Genomic DNA, 18,852 nt, shown 5'->3' with positions numbered 1-18,852 from the left:
GCAGATAACATGAATGCATGCGGAAGATCGCGTCGGTTCGACGCTCTTTTCGTAGGGTCTCCCGTGGACTCGACTAAAGTCATGAAGTGTGGTTCTGCATGATGGCGGTTTTAAGACCGTGCAGTTCGCTAAGCTCACTGAGCCGAGAGGGGATCGCTTCATAGTTACGAGATCTTGGTTTGGATTCAGTTCAGAAAGTTTACAGTTATAGATGTCTTCGCAATCATGATGCTGGCTGGCTGCAAAGTCACGGGGCCATATGCACGTCGATGTGGTTTTCCTTCCATGCTGATCTTGCACTGGGTTATACAGTTGGAGCTTAACTCTAATCTGCCTTTTCAAGTTCTGCAGCCGCTTCATATAAGTCGTGCTCGAGTCATGTATTCACCATGCGATTCGATCCAATGGAGGAAAAGGTACTGGCTTCTCTAAGCTCAGTTCGACGAGTTAAAACTCGAGAATTTACACTGCACATACATCAAATGGCAAGCTTTTGTCCCTCTCTTATCCACACCATGCAGACACTAGACAAGAAAGATGCGAAAAATGTAAAACGAGCCATGAATTTAGATTACATGCGCATGCAGACATGAATGAGCAACGGAACAGCTAGTATGGGTCTGTGTGTTGAGCATACAACGCACGCAGGCGTATTATTTAGACATGTCCCGGTTGTGCATAAAATGATAGAATGTGCAGCTATTGCTAAGCATAAACTGCTTCAGTGCTTATTGTCATTGAGCAATAAGCAACTACCAATGGACCACCGGATCCGGGTGAAAGAAGCTTCATTGTCAATCCCGATGAAAGACAAATCAAATTACAGAAAGAGCAAGTAAATGTATTATCCAGCTAGTCAGTTTGAATTTGCATCGAGTCTCATCTTGTGCAGAAGGAAAGAAAACCCTAGAAATTCTTCCATTTCTTTTACTTTTGTGCCCATTAAGCATCGGATGAGAACGGAAATGTCTTACATACGTTGTGTACGATGATGAACAAACAGAAAGAAATTACGATGAGATTATGACTACTATAACCAAATTACTAATAATGATGAAATAGAAGCAATAGGTGGGCTATAGAGTCAACACTACTCTCAGTCCTTTTAGTCAGATTCCTCCAAATTATTTTAAAACATCAACTTGTATGCACGCATAGTTTCTGCTGCAAAAAAGCCTTCAGAATCTCAGCTATGAACTTGTGTAATTACTCCTTATATTGGAAAAAAAAGCGGGATGAGAATGGAGATGTCTTACTTTCGTTGAGTACGATGATGAACAAATAGAAAGAAATTATGATGAGATTATGGCTACTATGACTAGATTACTAATAATGATGAAATAGAAGCAATAGGTGGACTATAGAGTTACACTACTCTCAGTCTTTTTAGTCTGATTCCTCCATATAATTTTAAAACATCAACTTGTATGCACGCATAGTTTCTGCTGCAAAAAAGCCTTCAGAATCTCAGCTATGAACTTGTATAATTATTCCTTATATTAGGAAAGATAGCGGGACAATCCATCGCAATCTCCATCGCTCTAAGTTAATCTCGATTGTGGTTCTTTCCTTCTTAGGGCATCAAAACTATCTTCACTCCAACGCAGTGAATTATGAGTTTTGAACCCCAAGCTCTGAATTGCTACAAAAATTCAAGATCAATGGAATTAATCAGCGGTCAACATCAAGGAAACATGCGATCGGTCATCAGGAATCCTCTGGCAGTAATTCTGTTACAGCTATGCAATCTGATAAAATGAACACAAGATGCCAATGGCTCGCTAACCGATTCACAATCTTAATAATGAATCTCCAAAAACAGATAACACAGAAATTAAGCAAGAGAAATAACAGCATGCACTTAACAAGTTCACACTTGGATCATACCTTAGCTTACGCATAAAATGCAAGCTTTTCTTTGGCAATGATAGAGCTGAAGCAGTTGGAGGGCAACTCTCCTTTGGCAGGTCATTCTTGATTATTCTTGCTATTAGTTTTTTTTTTCTTCAATAAATTGCCTGCCAAAGGAAAGAAGCCCTACAACCAGTCCGCTCATCTAAGTGAATAGACCATTATATGAACCCGATGCGATATATTTCGACACTTCTAAATATAAGTGCTGTATCAAAGACCCACTTGGAGAGATTTATATATAGGGCTAAAGAAGGTGTTCTATTTATAAGGTTGAGAATATGATAGGGTGCTTGAAGACAAGGCATATGCTATAGGATATACTGTTGTAATGTGTATAAGGACTGATCTGCTTTTCTACTCATTCTATTCCATGCAAGGGTCCTTCTCCTCCTTTTATCTGATGGCAAAGGCTACACAAATCTGTCCTTTGAGATTCTACAAACCACGATTGGACATCTTCCCCCCCCCTCCTTTTTCTCTTCCTTCCCTTCTCTCTCTCTCTCTTTCCTTGTATGGAGGTCGAAAGATCGAGAGAGAGAGAGAAAAAAAGCAGAGGGACAGATGCCTCTTTTTACTCATGGGAAGGTGATGTAAGATCCGGGTTGAGAAGGTATATGCTTTGTCATATTCTTCTCAGGTCAATTTGGTGCGGGGGGGAAGAAAATACCGTGCAAACTGATTAAGATAGAAAGACTCAGTCACGACCCGTAAAGCGTGGGGGATCGAGTGTAAGCTCATCCTTCCTTAAATTCTGATTAGTTTGTCCTTTTTCTAAATCAAAAAACCTTTTTAGCAACTAATGATTTGATCTAATTCCAACGATTCTCCCGGATTGAAAAAACTGGCAACAAATTATAAGAGATAGGTGCAGAAAGAGATGGTTTCAGCAAGAGCTTGCACTGAAGATGACTGGGAAAAGAGTCAAAAAAGTCATAAACCTTTTGTATTTATGCCAATTTGGTCCTAAACCTTTTTTTTGTGCTAATTAAGTCCTAAAACATTTTTACGTTGTGTCAATTCAGTCATTTCCGACCAATTTTGACCGGATTTTGCCGACTGGATGATGGGTGGCTAATGTGAACAGCTTTTAATAATATTTTAATATTACCCTTCATTTCCTTGTACCACGTCCCTGTGTTTGAGGGGAAGGCGTCGCGGGGATCAGGCGAGGTTACCCTAGAAAATCTTTTTTTTTTTGGATTTTCCTCGTGGGCTGGGCCCCCCTGTGGGGGTTCTATTTTTATCGAGGGAGAACCCCTCCCTCTATCCTGTCTACTTCCAGGATTTCAAAGCCTTTTAAAGTCTTGCTTAGGACCAAATTCCAACGATTCTCCCAGATTGAAAAAACTGGCAACAAATTATAAGAGATAGGTGCAGAAAGAGAGGGTTTCAGCAAGAGCTTGCACTAAAGACGACTGGGAAAAGAGTCAAAAAAGTCATAAACCTTTTGTATTTGTGTCAATTTAGTCATAAACCATTTTTTTTGGTGCTAATTAAGTCATAAACATTTTTACGTTGTGCCAATTCAGTCCTTTCCGGCCAATTTTGGCCGAATTTTTGACTGGACGCCGAGCGACTGAAGTGAACAACTTTTAATAATATTTTAATATTTTTAATATTTTTCTTTTTTTTTTGTTTATTTTATTTTATTTTATTTTTCTTTTCCTCTTCTCCCTCAGCCGATCGCCGGACCGAGGCAATCGGCTAGAGGTAGCGGCCGGCAAGGTGAGGTTGACCTCATGGCCACCTCGCTAGTGGCCGCAAGGGCGCCCGCACAAGGCCGCCTAGTGCGAGGCCTCGAGGCCTAGGTGGCGAGGCTCACCCTCGCCAAATCTAGCAAGGGTTGAGCGTCACCCATGGCTCGAGGTTTGGCAAGGACGTGATGGTGATGGCATGGGGTGGAAAGGACTGCAAGGAGCAACGGTCATGACGGGGGCGGTGGGGGCAAGTCCTCCGTCCTCCAGATCTGACCCTTTCCCTTCTCTCCCTAGGTTCACTTGCCCTCACCGCCCAGGCCTCGAGGGCGACCTCACGGCCACCGACGAGGAAGAAAAGGAAAAAAAAAGAAAAAAAAATCAAAAAAATTCAAAAAATTAAAATATTATTAAAAGTTGTCCACGTCAGCGCCGATGAGGCCATGTTAGCCAGCCGGCGTCCAATCAGCAAAATCTGGCCAAAATTGGCTGGAAATGACTGAATTGGCACAACGTAAAAATGTTTAGAACTTAATTGGTATAAATACAAAAGGTTTAGGACTTTTTTGATTTCCGAAGTCGGCTTGATCATGTTTTTTTTTTTGGGTGCGTTTAATATTCAAGAATTGCACATGCTAAGAGAGCACTGAAAGTAATGACATGTAGCGTGAGAGTTTATACTTATGTATCACTTCAAAATATATCTTTTACTTCATGTGATTCTACAATATTACAGTGAAAAGAACCCTATATGCTGCCACCATCGTGCTGTTCCTCACGCCTTACATCACCGGACAAACGAATTATACGCACGCAATCAAATGAAATCGAATCAAATGTACACAGACTTGTCATGAATCTAAAATCCGAATTCAAGAGGTAAGCAGTAATGATATTTAGTAATGCGAGTACATCAAACATATAAATACACTTCACCATCGTCAATGGAAATTTTTGACCTGTTAGTTTGCTACTTCCATTCAGGTTAGGGCGAAAACTGGTCGATGTATTGGGAAAAGAAATGAACAAAAAGGGTAATACTTCCAAGTATTAATTATTCATTAGTACTAACTTATTTCAAGAGGTCAGTCGATTGAGAATTGAGTGCATAGCTAGTCACTGATGCACGCAAATGAACCTCAAACTTCTGGCTCATCAAGCGCAGCAATATCACGTAGTTTACATGAAAAAACTGTATTCGTTTCGAACGCATTCTCTTTACCATCTCAAGTCACATGGAAGGAAAAGATAGAGGTGCAATAACAGGAAAGGATGTACCTTCCTAATTATGGAAGAGGGAAAAATCTATTCAAGACATATTTTGGCAAATGAAGATCTATACATTAGGTCAGTCTAAATCTCCAAAAGCAAGTACACGAGAAGAAGAAGACGAAGTAGTAGTTGCTCAGGGGACCCATTTACGTGAGCGACCAATCACATATAGCGTGGTTTCGAAAGTAATGACATTTAGCTTGAGAGTCTATAATGATTGATCACTTCATAATATATCATAATATATCTTTCACTTTATGTGATTCTTCAATATCATAGTGAAAAGAACCCTCCATGCTGCCACCATTGTGCTGTCTCCCACACCCGACGTCATCAGACAAACGAATTATACGCACGCTGTGACGCCGCCCAGCACGTCATCCCTAGCGCAGTTTGCCCTATTCTTTCGCCTTTACATGCAGAAGCGCAGATGGATAAAGAACATCCCAAGATACAACATTCAAAGAGACACCCGCAAAAATATAAACCGGAATAGCACATTTCATTTCTTATTTATTTACTTTAGGTGACATGGCCAAGTATATTGGAGGTTTTCAAAAGCGTCTGTCATCTTGAATTGCATCAAAAGTACACCACATTATTACCCTGACCTTGGGACTACCTGTACACGCCTAGCCACCTATCCTTCGACACTAGTATGCCCAAAAGTCGTGGCTTGGATTCAAAAATGTTGCTTCACCATCCTGCCCCTGCCTTAGTCTGTCGTGCTACCACCCCCATCATCTCCACCACTGCCTGGATGTGGGATCGATCCCACAAGCTATCCTCTGACACGTGCATAGACAGCAAGGAATCCCAAGAGTACTAGATCTGGAAAATCCAGATCTATGAACTCAGAAAAGTCCCAGGTGAGGTCCAACGGAGAACCATAACTAATGGAAGTAAAGGTAGGAAGGATCGACATACCTATTACTGATATGAAAGACAATAATTAACAAAAAAATGAGGAAGAAGTACACTATTAATGCCATAAGTTATATACGGCGCTCATTTTGGTGTCAAAAGTTTCTGTCGGATCACTTAAATACCAAATCGAAGGAAAAACAATCATTTTGGTGCCACCGGCGAGAGATTCCGGCCAAAATGATTACGTGACTTTTTAAAAAAGAAAAAATCGACAAGACCTTTAAACAATGTCATTTTCCATCCTCCTTAATAAAACAACTTCGTTTTGTCATCCTAAGTGGATGGCCCGGAGAAAACGACGACGCACAACTCAACTCATTTGGGTTTTTTTTTTTTCTATTCTTGCCCAATGCCGACCACCATCGCTCGGCTTCGCCATTGCTCGGCCGCCGTCACTCGACCAAAGTCGCTCAGCCTCCGTCGCTCTGCCGCCATCGCTCGGCCAAAGTCACTCGGCCAAAGTCACTCAGCCTCCATCATAGTAGCACCATGTCCCAATCTCAATAACATTTCACTAGCTTCAACGTCCTCAAGTTCTTCGAGCCAAGACCGCGTCCAGCAGCTCCGAGTTGGCGTGGAGGGCTAGCCTCTAGCGGCTTTGGCCTTCGATCGCGAGCCAATGGCGGCACACGAGGGAGCATCGGCTCAAGGTCGCCGGAGCCTAGGTACTGAAAACGCAAGCCATGCACTCATCAGAAAAATTAAAGATGGAGAGGGAGAGATCAAGGGCGGCACACTCGTCGGTGGCCTCCCCGAGCACCGGCTAGATCACGGCCTTCAACTTGGCCACCGAGTGGCAATCGTCGGGGTCAAGGTTGAGGTCGGAGTTGTGGCCGCCGAGGGCAGGGGCCGTTAAGGATGGTGACTGGTCGGAGATTTAGGGTTTTGAATTGAGGGAGACACACCAAACGGCGTCGTTTTGTTATTTAAATGTTGACTGTACACTCTTGTGAGCCACATTAGCTTCAAAAATTAATAAAAACATGCAACATCGAATTTTCATAAAAACGTGCAACGTCGAATTTTCGGCCAATCAGATCGGAGTTGGCACTAAAATGATCGTTTTTCAAACTTTTTGACACTTAAGTGATCCGACAAAAACTTTTTGCACCAAAGTGAGCGCCGTACATAACTTACGACACTGATAGGTCAATACTTCCAAGTATTAATTAGTCATTGCTACTAACTTATTTCAATAGGTCAGTCGATTGAGAATTGAGTGCATGGCTAGCTCACTGATGCACGCAAATAAACCTCAAACTTATGGCTCTTCAAGCGCAACGGCACCATATAATTTACATGAAAAAATTGTATCTATTCAAACGCCTTCTCATAGAGGTGCAATAACAGGAATGGGTGTAACTTCCTATTACGGAAGAGGAAAAATCTATTCAAGAGATATTTTGGCAAATGAAGATTAATACATTAGGTCAGTCTAAATCTCCAAAAGCAAGTATACAAGAAGAAGAAGACAAAGTAGTAGTTGTTCAGGGGACCCATTTCTGTGAGCAATCAATCACATATAGCATGGTTTCGCCAAAGAAAAAAATGCTCGTAATGAATGTAGCTATCCAAGAAAAAGTAGTATTTCCAGTTTTTTGTATCACTTTCACTTAAACAATTCCAAAGACCAACCTTACCAAAAAAAAAATACAATTCCAAAGACCAAGTACTAGAGAAATGATCTATATTCTAATTTCCAAATTGTTCTGCACTTAACCTTCTTGACATCAATGGTTCAAAACTTATTGCAATCCAATATGGAATGAAAGTCCATAAGACTCTCAATTATAGAATTCTACATGCCAAAGAATAAAAATAAGTTGGAGAAAAAAGATGAGGAGAAATATAGGGGGTGGGGGGAGATTAAGAAAGCGTAAAAACATACGCGGACATATTTACATGAGAGGAGTCTAGTAGAGAGAATTGTAGGTGCAGAGAGTGGCGATGATGGATGAGATGCATATGATGAGCGAAGGAAGCAGGGTGACATTCAACAGTTTGCTGTCGCCCAAGTACCCAGCCAGAGTTATGGTGCTATCTGCTACAACACGAGCGATGGTACCAGCTTCTGTCGAAAGCAAGCCGCCATTGTATGTTCCTCTTGAAAGCCGAGAAGACATGACTCGAGATAGTAGCGACAAGTTGACACCTGAAACAATGAGTTGCATGAGGTCAACATTACAAAATCCAGAGCAAGCCTCTTTAGAGGTGATGCTCAATCGGACTCAAGTGTACTTTGGATATCATGTTTGCCATTCAGTTAGGTATCTATGAGTGAGAATATCTGCATTAAAAGCAAAAGGTCAATATTGACAAATGCATGCTTAAAAAATAAGGAACCTAAGGTTAAAGGACAGTTTCTCCAGTATTGTACAGCGAAGGAGCACTAAGTCGCCAATAGCAGAGACATATACATAAATGTGACGTGTATCCTAATGGTTTGGTTCTACTACCTGGAACAACATATTCGCCTTTTACTTGTATAGTTCATTAAATAGACCATGCCGTGCTAATTGATGAGTTACTCGCACGGCATGGTCATATAGGCTCTAAGGTGGCTATTAAAGCTTGCAAGGTAGGTTCTAGGTTCCAAAATTTAGAACCAATGAGTATGGAGTAGGTTCCAAGGTTTGGGGTCATACCACCTAATATCCTATGCAGGTACCCCGGTACATGGTACCACCTTGGATAATCTTTCTCAATTAAATATAGATTTACTAAATTATATATAAATTTATCTTTTCCTTTATGAAATTTTGACATTTAAATGTGTGGAAACCTTAATTATTTAGCAAACTCTAATCCCATCAGAAAAAACAAATCTCCAACTCCATTTATCCCTTCGTCTCTTTGTGACGAAGTTCGCAGGGAGGATAGACTTCCAATGTTATTACCCGTTTAAGAATATGTTACTATTAGACATGAACATGCATTATCAAGTAGTCCAACTGTTTTGTGTGAATGTTCAATGTGTCCATAACTAGAGCCAAGACAATTTTTTATCCAATATACACTTTCCGGAAAAAATGCAGGGTAGTACAGCGTTACCCTGCAACCTTTGGACTCGACAAGTTCCAAGTTAGAAAAATCTGTAAACTCTCTATTTTCACTAGCCTGCAATATTAGCCCGTCTTCCATCCCTTTCCCTATTCTTGAACAAAGTTCTTGGAGTGCAGCACTCTGGTATATATAGTAACTGCCTAAGAAATTATAAACTGATCAACTTCAACAAAATCTTACCTTCCAGCACTTCGGCAGAAACGAACATGATGAGTCCCGAAATGACATACTGTGGAATGGAGTAGGGAATGAATACATGGAAGCTTAGGAGTATGCCAATGCAAACCACAATTTCAGATGCCAATAAAATTTGCCTGTAGTCAAATCAACAAGAATGATTACATTTTTTTTTTTTTTTTTTGTGTCGAATGATTACAATGAACATATCCAAAATCAACAAAATATAATGAGTAAAAAGCGAGGCAAAAATTTCCTTCTTTACCTGTCTTCAAACATGTTACAAATGTAGTTTCCGACAACAATGTTTACGGGGAGAACTGTCAGGCCAAGGCATGCCAAGAATATGGCAACACTGCTTGTGGACCAACCGAAGTAATATGTGGTAATGACACTCGATTCTGAAAGTAGTATCTCCATTGCATACTTTAGCATGAAATAAATCAATAATTGTACCTATCAAACAAAAATATCTTTGATCAAAGGACATTCTAAACTAAGTGTTTTGGCTCCAGAAGAAATTACTTAAATCCTGAAAAAAGTCAAGGTGAAGAATGAGGATCAAGAATCAAGAGACTTCAACAGCAGCTACTAAAGACATATGAATAAGAAAGACAATTTACGTGTCAAACTTCTAAAGTTGTAGGAAGGAATGGCAAACCTTAACAGAAGGTGTCAATAACCTATAAGCTGATTGAAGTGAAGTTGCTGCTTGGTGGGATTCTTCAGGAGCTTCGTCGCTTCCTTCACATTCGTTGTCACCATCTGCATCTTGCTCCATTCTTTCTGAGCTGATAAGCAATGGTTTTTTTATACCATTCTCCAGTGCATCACCCTCTACTGGTTCTGCAACAAGCAAGTTCCAGAATTCTAAACTAATCTTTTATTCTCATAACACTCTCAGGGAAAATGGAAGAACTACAATATCAGCTGCAGTTACTTGAGCAATTATTTTAGGATGAAAGAAGATTCACAGAGCGCACACAACGATAATAACACAACAAAAATTTTCACCCCTGTCACAGATAATGTCTTATCATCTAACATGACATGATTATCCAGACTTTGGTGATTGACCTTCAGGAAACCTGTTCCAATTTTGAGTCCTCAGGCAAACGTATTGTACAAGGTCTTGTAGATTGACAGGCAAAAGCCAAATTGCTGGATACATTACTGCAATCCTGCTTAGAAAATTCAAATTGTCAAGTAGATGTGACTTTCTGTGGGGTGGGTTCAGACTACAGAAGAAAAGGTTTTATGAACTGGAATGGATAAAGGCTTTCGACAGAGATATTTTGCACTTTGCCGGATATCACACAGAGTCAATTACCAAGGTCTTGTAGATGAGGTCACAGCTTCCGATTTATCTCACAATATCTGTCTTGATAAAACAAGCAAATTAAGCATAACCTTAGGTCCCTTGATGCCAACAAAGCCACCACCCAGCTGATCTAGATCTTCTTGGTTTCCATTGAATAAGGTGCTAGCATTAACATAACCTAAGAATCTCAAATGCTGAAAGGGCATATGTCCATCCTTGCCAAATGGAAAGAGTTTTGCTCCAGTTTTCACAAATTAAAATCTAAATGAGCAACAGATACCTCTACACCATTTACTTGACAGGATGTCCTTGTGTAAACATTAGCAAGTGCTTCCACAAGACATCTTAGCCAAGGATATAAGCAGCAAATACAGAGTAAAAGAAAAACATGATAGAACCATATACCAGCATTTGATTCCTGAGGTGTTTCATTTGCCTCCACTTCACGAGAAGGTTCCTTAAACAAGATCCACAACCATATTAAGAATATAAGCCAAGCCACAGCCATTACCCATCCCGGTAAAGTTTCTTCATTAAATGTCAACTTGTAAATCTTAAAATTGTATTGAAGTAGTCCAGCAAGAGCAGGACCACAAGCCATCCCAAGAGCACTTGCACTGACAAAACCCGCCGAGGCCTGCATGCGGATCTTCAATGGCACACAATCGCTGATGTAACGCCGGTTAACAGCTCTAGCAGAGCCTAATCTGAAATTGAAGAGATGCAAGTTTGTTAACCTTTACTTTCCCATCACATGAACTAGCGTGAAGTGCTTAATTTATGAAGTACAAAAGCAGATGCAAAACCCGCCGCTATCAGATACTTTAGGGTTTCTTCAAGTCAGTAGCTCCTTTTCTTTCATTTCACTGCAGGGAAGGCAGTGAGCACAAGAGCTAAGGCCAAATGAGAGGAGGACAAGGAGCACACTCCACCAGGGGAGACTGAATGAACCTCAATGTACTCTAGATGCTCTATGTTAGAATGGCATCATATGATAAATTGTTTCTTTCCTTTTCATACTTGTTTTTCACTTCTTGCCTTTTGTCAGCGTTTCATCACAAATTTGGATTTGTCCAATACAAGAACCAGAAAGAGCATAAGACAGGGAACCAGTCCTATTCTATCTGAAGATTATGGGTTCTGTTCAGAAATCTTAGGAGCCCTACTAATCTGTTAAGATACAGAAAATATTCTGCACCTTTCACCAACTTAAAATTTCAAAACTCGTAGTTGTGCATGCGATCTAGCATGGTACTGGAGCAAACGACTTAAGCTATTGAGAAAAACGGTTACTCAGTATAATTCATTGATTCCAATGCTAAAAGCTAACTCAAATGTCAATAGAATCTCGTGTACCACTGTTCCAAAGTTGAAAACAACTCATAACAACTAGCCAACTAATTCCACAGCTGATGTACATTTGACAGCCTCTTCATTTTGCATCAGAAATCAGAAAAATGGGCTACTAGGGACAATAGAATTAAATTCAAGAAAATTGACATTCTTAGAGCACAATTGCAGATACAAAGAGAGCAGAGTCTCTATTGCCTTCAGAAACAGAAAAGATGTCCTTCTGCTTTGTGCATTAGAAGAACAACAACAGCTGCTTTAAAGATAAAAAGGTAATCCAAAAAGCTAGTTGTACCTCTCTTTCCTATGGCTTTGGTTTTATTTGCAGAGACTTATGCCTCCATACGGAGTACAAAAAGAGTCATGAGCTTGAGTAATCATGATAATGCCAGTTTACATTAGTCAAATGATCTAGAAAAGAATTTATTATTCATATCAAAGCATCGCCTCATGAGAAAAGGACATTTTGCTTACCCACAAAAAAGCCGACCCACAAGAAGGACCACTATGGAATCAAGATCATATGCCAAAGCATACATGACATTGCCCACAAAGAGAACAATAGTGCTGAATATGAGAGGCCTGAAGTATGACTTATTCGACCAAGCACTAAAATACACCGAGGAGAATATCTGTGCCACTGCCATTGCTCCAATCACAATACCACAAACTGTTGCTGCAGCTCCAAGACTTAGGGCATAGTCATCTGCTGTGGGGACAATGATGTATGTATTGACCATATAAAGGAACGTGCTGGCCAAGTTCAACATAAGTGACATAAAATGATATCTTTGATCTTCAACATGTTCATCAACAGGAAAAGGTAGCTCTTCTTGCAAAATGAGTGCATGTTGTGCCAGAAAGTTAAGGAAGTTGGTTGAATGTGTTAATCTGTCCACGGCAGCTTTCATCAAGTCAATGACAGAATCCTGCAGACACATGTAATAATGAAACAAAGTCCAAGGCAGGATCCCAACATGAGCGAAATCTACTTTTAGCGTAGATTTAGCTGCAGGGAGCTAATAAGCTAGCAACATAAGCCACTTGAGCAAGTTGAACAGGGAACTAAATCTAAGGAAAACCTGCAGAGGAAGAGGTGGCTGGTCATATATCGATATGTAGCTTCCCTGGCGGTCCTGAAGTTCCCCCAGGTTACGAGAAATTGCTCCAACTACAGCCCCTATTCCCTGCAATAAACATGGAATATCTTATACAATCAAAGCCCATGCATAGACTATCCATTTAGCAGTAGAAGATGTGCAATGCAGTACATTTAATTCGAAAATCACAATACTCTAGAAGAATTTTGATAAGTGACAAGAGTAAAAGAAGGATGAATCCATTTCAGCATATTACCACATGCTTGAACACTTGCTGCAGCTGGGAATAAGGGTGATTTGCACGAGTCTTGATATAGTAGTCCGTGAATCGATAACCAAAACGCTTATCAAACTTCTTCAGTATCTTACGCAAACCTATTGCGTTTATTTCAACGAAATAAAGAAGCTTCAGAAGATCACGTCCCACAGTTCTATAGGCTTCTCTTAGTTCAGATATTTGAGATATATCAGGATGCTCCTGAAGAGCTTCTTGCTGCTCACCAAGCTTAGCTATCCTGCTCGCAAGTAGGCCTTGTTGTTCCAACAGGAAAAGGACAATTTTTTCAATCTGGAATTATACAAAGAATGAAGCAGTTGAAACCTATTTCGTAGACTCAAGTAAACGGAGAAAAGCATGAGACATTGTATTGTTGATTTTTCCATAAAAGAATTACATGCATGCACATGCTCTCACACAAACTTGATACACAGCACCACCACCTACTTCTTTAAATTTACTTCACATGATACACATTTTCAAACAAAAGGCATAAGCACAGAATGCATGCCATCATGTCCATCCACTACCCATGAGATACTAAAAAATTGGATTTTTTTGTGGGAACATTTAGTGCACTTGCTAAGTAACAAAACAAGGAATTTTCCAGTTTTCAAAGTACTCACCTTTCTTGTGGTATATATGGTCGGTGCTTTGAATAGCAATTTATTTCCTATTATGCATACTAAACTATACCATTTGAGCACTCACTAACATGACCTTAAAAAAATTTCACCAACCTTTGAATTGGCCAAATGCACCTGCAAGCTAAGAGAGAGAGAGACACACACACACACACAGAAGCCACAAGTACCCATGTAGTTCATGCATATATATATATATATATATACTGCAGGTTGAGCACTGACCTGCTGATATTCAATTAATAGAGCTACTTCTTCCCTAGCATAGACCCTAAACAGATTATTTTGTTCATCTTTAAAATGCAAATGCAGCCCTGTTCATTCAATAGGAAAAAGACAAGCAGGTACAGGATAGTCTTTTTGTCAACCTGCTAAATCAATTACATAAAACACTTCATGACTAGTTCAAAATTTACCAGCCATTCACAGAAAAAAAAAAAAGCTGAATTAATCACATAAAAATGACTCCAGGGACTTACAAAAATAAAATAGCCAACCAACATCACATCCCATTCAGTGACCCTGAATTTGAAGCATGACTTTCACATTTTCTCTGCTACCATAACACCAACTCTCATGAACAAGTATATTCTTCAAGGGATTTGATACCTGGTTATCTAGCATCCTGGAAAAATCCTTCAGGACATGCTGCCGATCTTGTATTCCAATCTCAATTTGGTGAGCATATTGTCTCACCTTTTTCTTCATCATCTTATAATTAATGTAGTATCTATAAAAAGAATCAGAACACACTGAATTCTGAGAAAATTTCTCAATGTACAAATTTGCAAAAGTAACAAAAAGTAAAAACAAAGCACAATGCTTTAGACAATTAGTGTGACCATTCTACCTCCCCTGCCCATTTTCTGCTATACATGAATTTGAGCTTGTGTAATGACATGGCTGGTTTGACGAGACAAATTTAAGTTGCGATTATGAAGGAATATATATGAAGTACTAGGTAAATGATGTAAAAGATTCATTTTGAAATCTGCAGATGTTAAAATCACATAAGATCATTAAATGAAGGTCTGTCATGATCACGAATGCGTCATGATGATCTTATGTGATTTTAGATTAGCATGAAAACTGATCACGACAGCTCGGAATAATATTCAACATTTGACATCTCAAGGAGGGGAAGGGAACTGCCGACTGAGCAACAGTGATAAACATCAGACAGGTGATATAACACCAACTAGAAACAAATTGCATTGCTTTAAATTTCAACATGGAATGGTTATCAGATCACCACCAATGCCTGTCCCGATTAGTCTCCCCAGAACTTGAGCCAAAAAAAGGGCAATGGAATCACATTTAACATATCAGACATACCCTTGCCATTCTGCAATCTGCCTGTCCTTCAACTTTTTGCCAAAGGCAACCATCTTTCTCTGCAAATAGAGCATAAGAGATAAGAGAATACAGAATAAATCAAAAAGACGCCAAATATCGCAATTTTGCAATCTTAATAAAAATCACGAGTCATGAGTTGGTCATCAATAAGAAGGATAGCGAGGAAAGAATATAACACAAAGCCATGAGGCCAGTAAATTGGTATGCCAATAACGAGGGTTTTGACTTTATACCTCGGCAAGCGTACAAAGAGCAGGAATGTAAAAATTAATGCATATTCAGAGTCTTAGGGGAGTGCAGTTTCAGTGATAACAGGCAATGAACTTGTCTCCTTAGAGGTAGGATTACGACTCCCATTTAAGTACCGTGAAAATGTAACACGGTAAATAGTCCGGGGTTGAGTATGATAAATCAATTAAAATCCCCCAGCACTAGCTATAAGTATTAGATAGAACAGTACACGATTACGTGCTTTACGTTTTCAATCCAATTTAGTTCAGATTCCCGCGTGATATGAGTTAAGGGAAAACCACAAATATTTCAGGTCTCACGCCAGCAGGTTACTAATGGCACCTAAGAGAATATAAAGCACAGCCAGTCTGTTCGAATCAGGAGTCGGCTCTTACTTCGGCTGCAAGAGAGTACTCTTTGAAACAACAAATAAGTAGAGAATGCACCTAGTCGGCTTGATAGTCACATCAAACTAATCAAACTTCATCTCAAACAAACTTAACTAATCCCCAATGCCAATTTACTCCACTATCTCATGCAGCTAGATCTGAAAGGATAATTCTATCTGCTTTTCAAGCAGCCGACTTAGGCACGGTCGAGAAAGGTGATCAGGAACCGATTCCTGCAGCCCATATATCATTCAAACGCCGGTCGCATTGATCGAAATACAAACGGTACATGCTCAAAACGCAATCACGACTGACTCGAGTGAAAATCACAGTAAAAAGGCAACACTCATTCGCCAACACACACAAAGAAGTAGCAATAGAGAGCGGCATCTCTGTGAATCCGATGCAGACAAAGAAAGTCAAGTGCAAAAAAGACAAAAAAAAAAAAAAAAAAGAACAGGGAAGCTGAATCAAACATCAACCGCACGGGATTCAACAGTCCGAAACGGGACGAGCAGCTCCGCAGGCGCACGAAGAAGACAAGCGGAAAAGAGAAGCAAGAGAACGCCAACTAGCTCGCGCCAGAGTCGAACTTCTGAGCATCAAAAGAGGAAGCGCCAAAGCGAGAGAGAGAGAGAAAGAGAGAGATGATTTGCATGCTGCACCTGGCCACCGGCGGAACTCCACGCGCGACGTCGAAATCTGGTTGGGGGAGAGCCGGCGGAGAACGAGATATGAGCAGCGGGAATTCAGCGGACCTCCTCCTCCCGGATAATCCCGCTCGCCACAACAGAAGCTTAGATGACCATCAACGGACGAGCCTGAATCGGAAAACGGACGCGAGACAAGTGGCGTCACGCGTTTCTTTCTTCTTTTGGCGGACAGCGATGGAGACAAAAAGAAGACTGGAAAAAGCGCGATGGCTTTTCAGAATCCCAAATCGCATGCGGAAACGCAACGGATAAGCACGCCAAAAGAGAGCCAGAGAGAGAGGGAGAGATCGCCTCGGAACAGAGACGAGAGCGGAGAGGAGGATTTTTATCGGCTCGGCGATCGCTTTCGTCGACGCCTGCGGATGGAGTTCGCGTGGGATCGAAGGGACGGGGAGGGATGAGCTGCTCCGGCTCCGGCGATGGGATTCTTCGACGCGAGCGAGCGGGCGAGCGGGCGAGCGGGCGGGCGGGGGGGTGGAGGATTCGAGAAGGGGCGGTCGTCAGCTCGGAATCAGGCTCCTCGAATGATTGCGTTTCTTTCTGATCAACATCATGTGCTTTTCCGGCTTTTGAGAGAGACGAGAGAGAGATTTTTGTTTTGCGAAATGGCGGGGGCGGCTGCCAGGATGAGGTTGGTTTGGATGGCGCTGTGAAATCAATCAAAACAGCAACAAAACAAATTTCATGTTCCGTAAAGAAGAAATATTCATATTGGTCAATACTATGAAAAACTATAAATTATTACATCAGTAATAAATTTACTATGAATTAATTACTTATGATAAATTTACCTTTTATTAAATTTTCATGAAAAATTACGAATTGGTATAATTATGACAAGTGGAGAATAAAACTCTAAATCAGTTTATCCGTCATCATCAAGTGTCATTCAATTTTTAATCGAATAAAAAAAAAACTTAGCATTTTAATAGTAGAATTTAATAAAAACTAAAATATGATAAATTTGTTAAGAATGTATTGATTTGTAGTTTTTCATGAATAAAAAATTAATTTATAATGAATTTATTTAATAAAAGAAAAGGACATTTTCCTTTTACCAAACCAAATGAAAGAATAATTTGCGCTAATCGGTACCGGAAAATCGCAATATTCAACAAGTACCTTATAAGAGTCTTTGATAAAGCTAATGGGAACATTAAGCACTTCAAAAATTTTAGGTCGTGCTCGATTTATTTATTTTTTTCCGCCCATGGACGCCATCAATTTCATAGATTGAGCTAACGCGACTCGATCATTAAGTAGTTGGACTAGGATATTGCTTAGAATACAATAAATGCCGCTCAACTCAAATAAAACTCAACGATGGAGTAGGCAAATCGCAAGTATATTAAAAAAAAAAAAAAATGATATAATTGTTATCATTGGAAAACAACAAGTTCTCATATATCATATAGTTTTAGACCAAAACCCGACAATATTAAATGATTGATGGTTAAGTAATATCGTTCACGTGAGACCCTGAAAAATGACAAGTTCATAAGTACACCAAAACCGACAATATTAAATGATTGAGCGATGGTTAAATTCCTTTTATCATTTCGTAATTAGATACGTAATATTACATCATCTTTGTGGTCCTTTTTCCCCCATCTCCAGATCTGCACGACTTCAATTTGAGCGTACCATTACCATAAATAGGAAGAATGCGACCTTACTATGAAAGTCAAAATCATGAAGATCCGGATAAATCCAGTCGACATCCTCCATGAATGTGACTCATTTCTTGCTTTAATTCTAGGATGAATACTCTCGCCTGGTCCCCGGCAAATCTCTCCGAATCAGAATGCTCACAACATACGGCTTAGAACACTCCTAATAATGCTGCACGTTACCCTTAATCGATTGGCGTAGGATCACGGGTCGTTGCTGTTTGAATTTAGATTAATTGATGTCTTGAAGGGCCAAGGCTCGACACAAAATCCTCTATTTAGGAGTAATTCTAATGCGATTGATGCTTGTGTAGCATTGTTGTTTCCTTGTCTTCAATTACGCATGTGCATTCAATCAAAGCATGGCAATATATAATTGGAGATTGGAATTTCTAAGATACCTTTTAGATCACTCGATTTGGTGGAGGTACATAAATATGTTTTGATGCCGAAGATTGAAGTATTATTTCCACATCGCTCGACAACGAGATTATAAATGCTCTTTATATTTATGCAATCTCTCTCAATTTATTAAGCTTAAACTTTTAAAATAATTAGTACTAGTCTCATAAAATTTCACATGGTGTAAGAGCCAGTCAAAACATAAAAAGGCCAGCAATTTTCCAGATCTAAAAACATTTACCACGCACGTGAAGGTATTTTCCGAAACACCCTTCGAGTTTTCTTCAAATCCCTGGCAAGACCCGTCTAAATCTACCAAATCATGCTTAGGCTTGGAGTTAATTCTTTAATC

General features: G+C 39.9%; 1 protein-coding gene across 1 annotated transcript; it reads right to left on the bottom strand.

Moving 5' to 3' along the window:
• Positions 1-7,477: 7,477 nt before the first annotated feature.
• Positions 7,478-17,051, bottom strand: LOC104441807 (SPX domain-containing membrane protein At4g22990). Its single transcript, XM_010055049.3, has 11 exons — positions 16,381-17,051; positions 15,075-15,133; positions 14,349-14,469; positions 13,075-13,386; positions 12,801-12,905; positions 12,193-12,647; positions 10,774-11,075; positions 9,709-9,893; positions 9,313-9,503; positions 9,051-9,184; positions 7,478-7,959 (listed from the first exon to the last, which is right to left on the bottom strand). The coding sequence occupies exons 2-11, from the start codon at positions 15,125-15,127 to the stop codon at positions 7,721-7,723; spliced, it is 2,097 nt and encodes a 698-aa protein (XP_010053351.2). The 5' UTR covers positions 15,128-15,133; positions 16,381-17,051; the 3' UTR covers positions 7,478-7,720.
• Positions 17,052-18,852: the final 1,801 nt, after the last annotated feature.

Source organism: Eucalyptus grandis, chromosome 4 (assembly GCF_016545825.1).
Source record: "Eucalyptus grandis isolate ANBG69807.140 chromosome 4, ASM1654582v1, whole genome shotgun sequence".
NCBI classification, from domain to species: domain Eukaryota; kingdom Viridiplantae; phylum Streptophyta; class Magnoliopsida; order Myrtales; family Myrtaceae; genus Eucalyptus; species Eucalyptus grandis.
The sequence above is the reverse complement of the archived record's forward strand: the minus strand, read 5'-3'. Positions and strand labels throughout refer to the sequence as shown.

What these genes read in the sequence shown, in the direction of transcription:
- LOC104441807 (XM_010055049.3), bottom strand. Translation starts at nt 15,127, where the DNA reads ATGGTTGCCTTTGGCAAAAAGTTGAAGGACAGGCAGATTGCAGAATGG. An exon ending in CCAGGATGCTAGATAACCAG is followed by an intron (nt 13,387 to 14,348) that starts GTATCAAATCCC and finishes GTATAATTCCAG; the next exon opens with ATTGAAAAAATTGTCCTTTT. An exon ending in TATTGACACCTTCTGTTAAG is followed by an intron (nt 9,504 to 9,708) that starts GTTTGCCATTCC and finishes TTTGTTTGATAG; the next exon opens with GTACAATTATTGATTTATTT.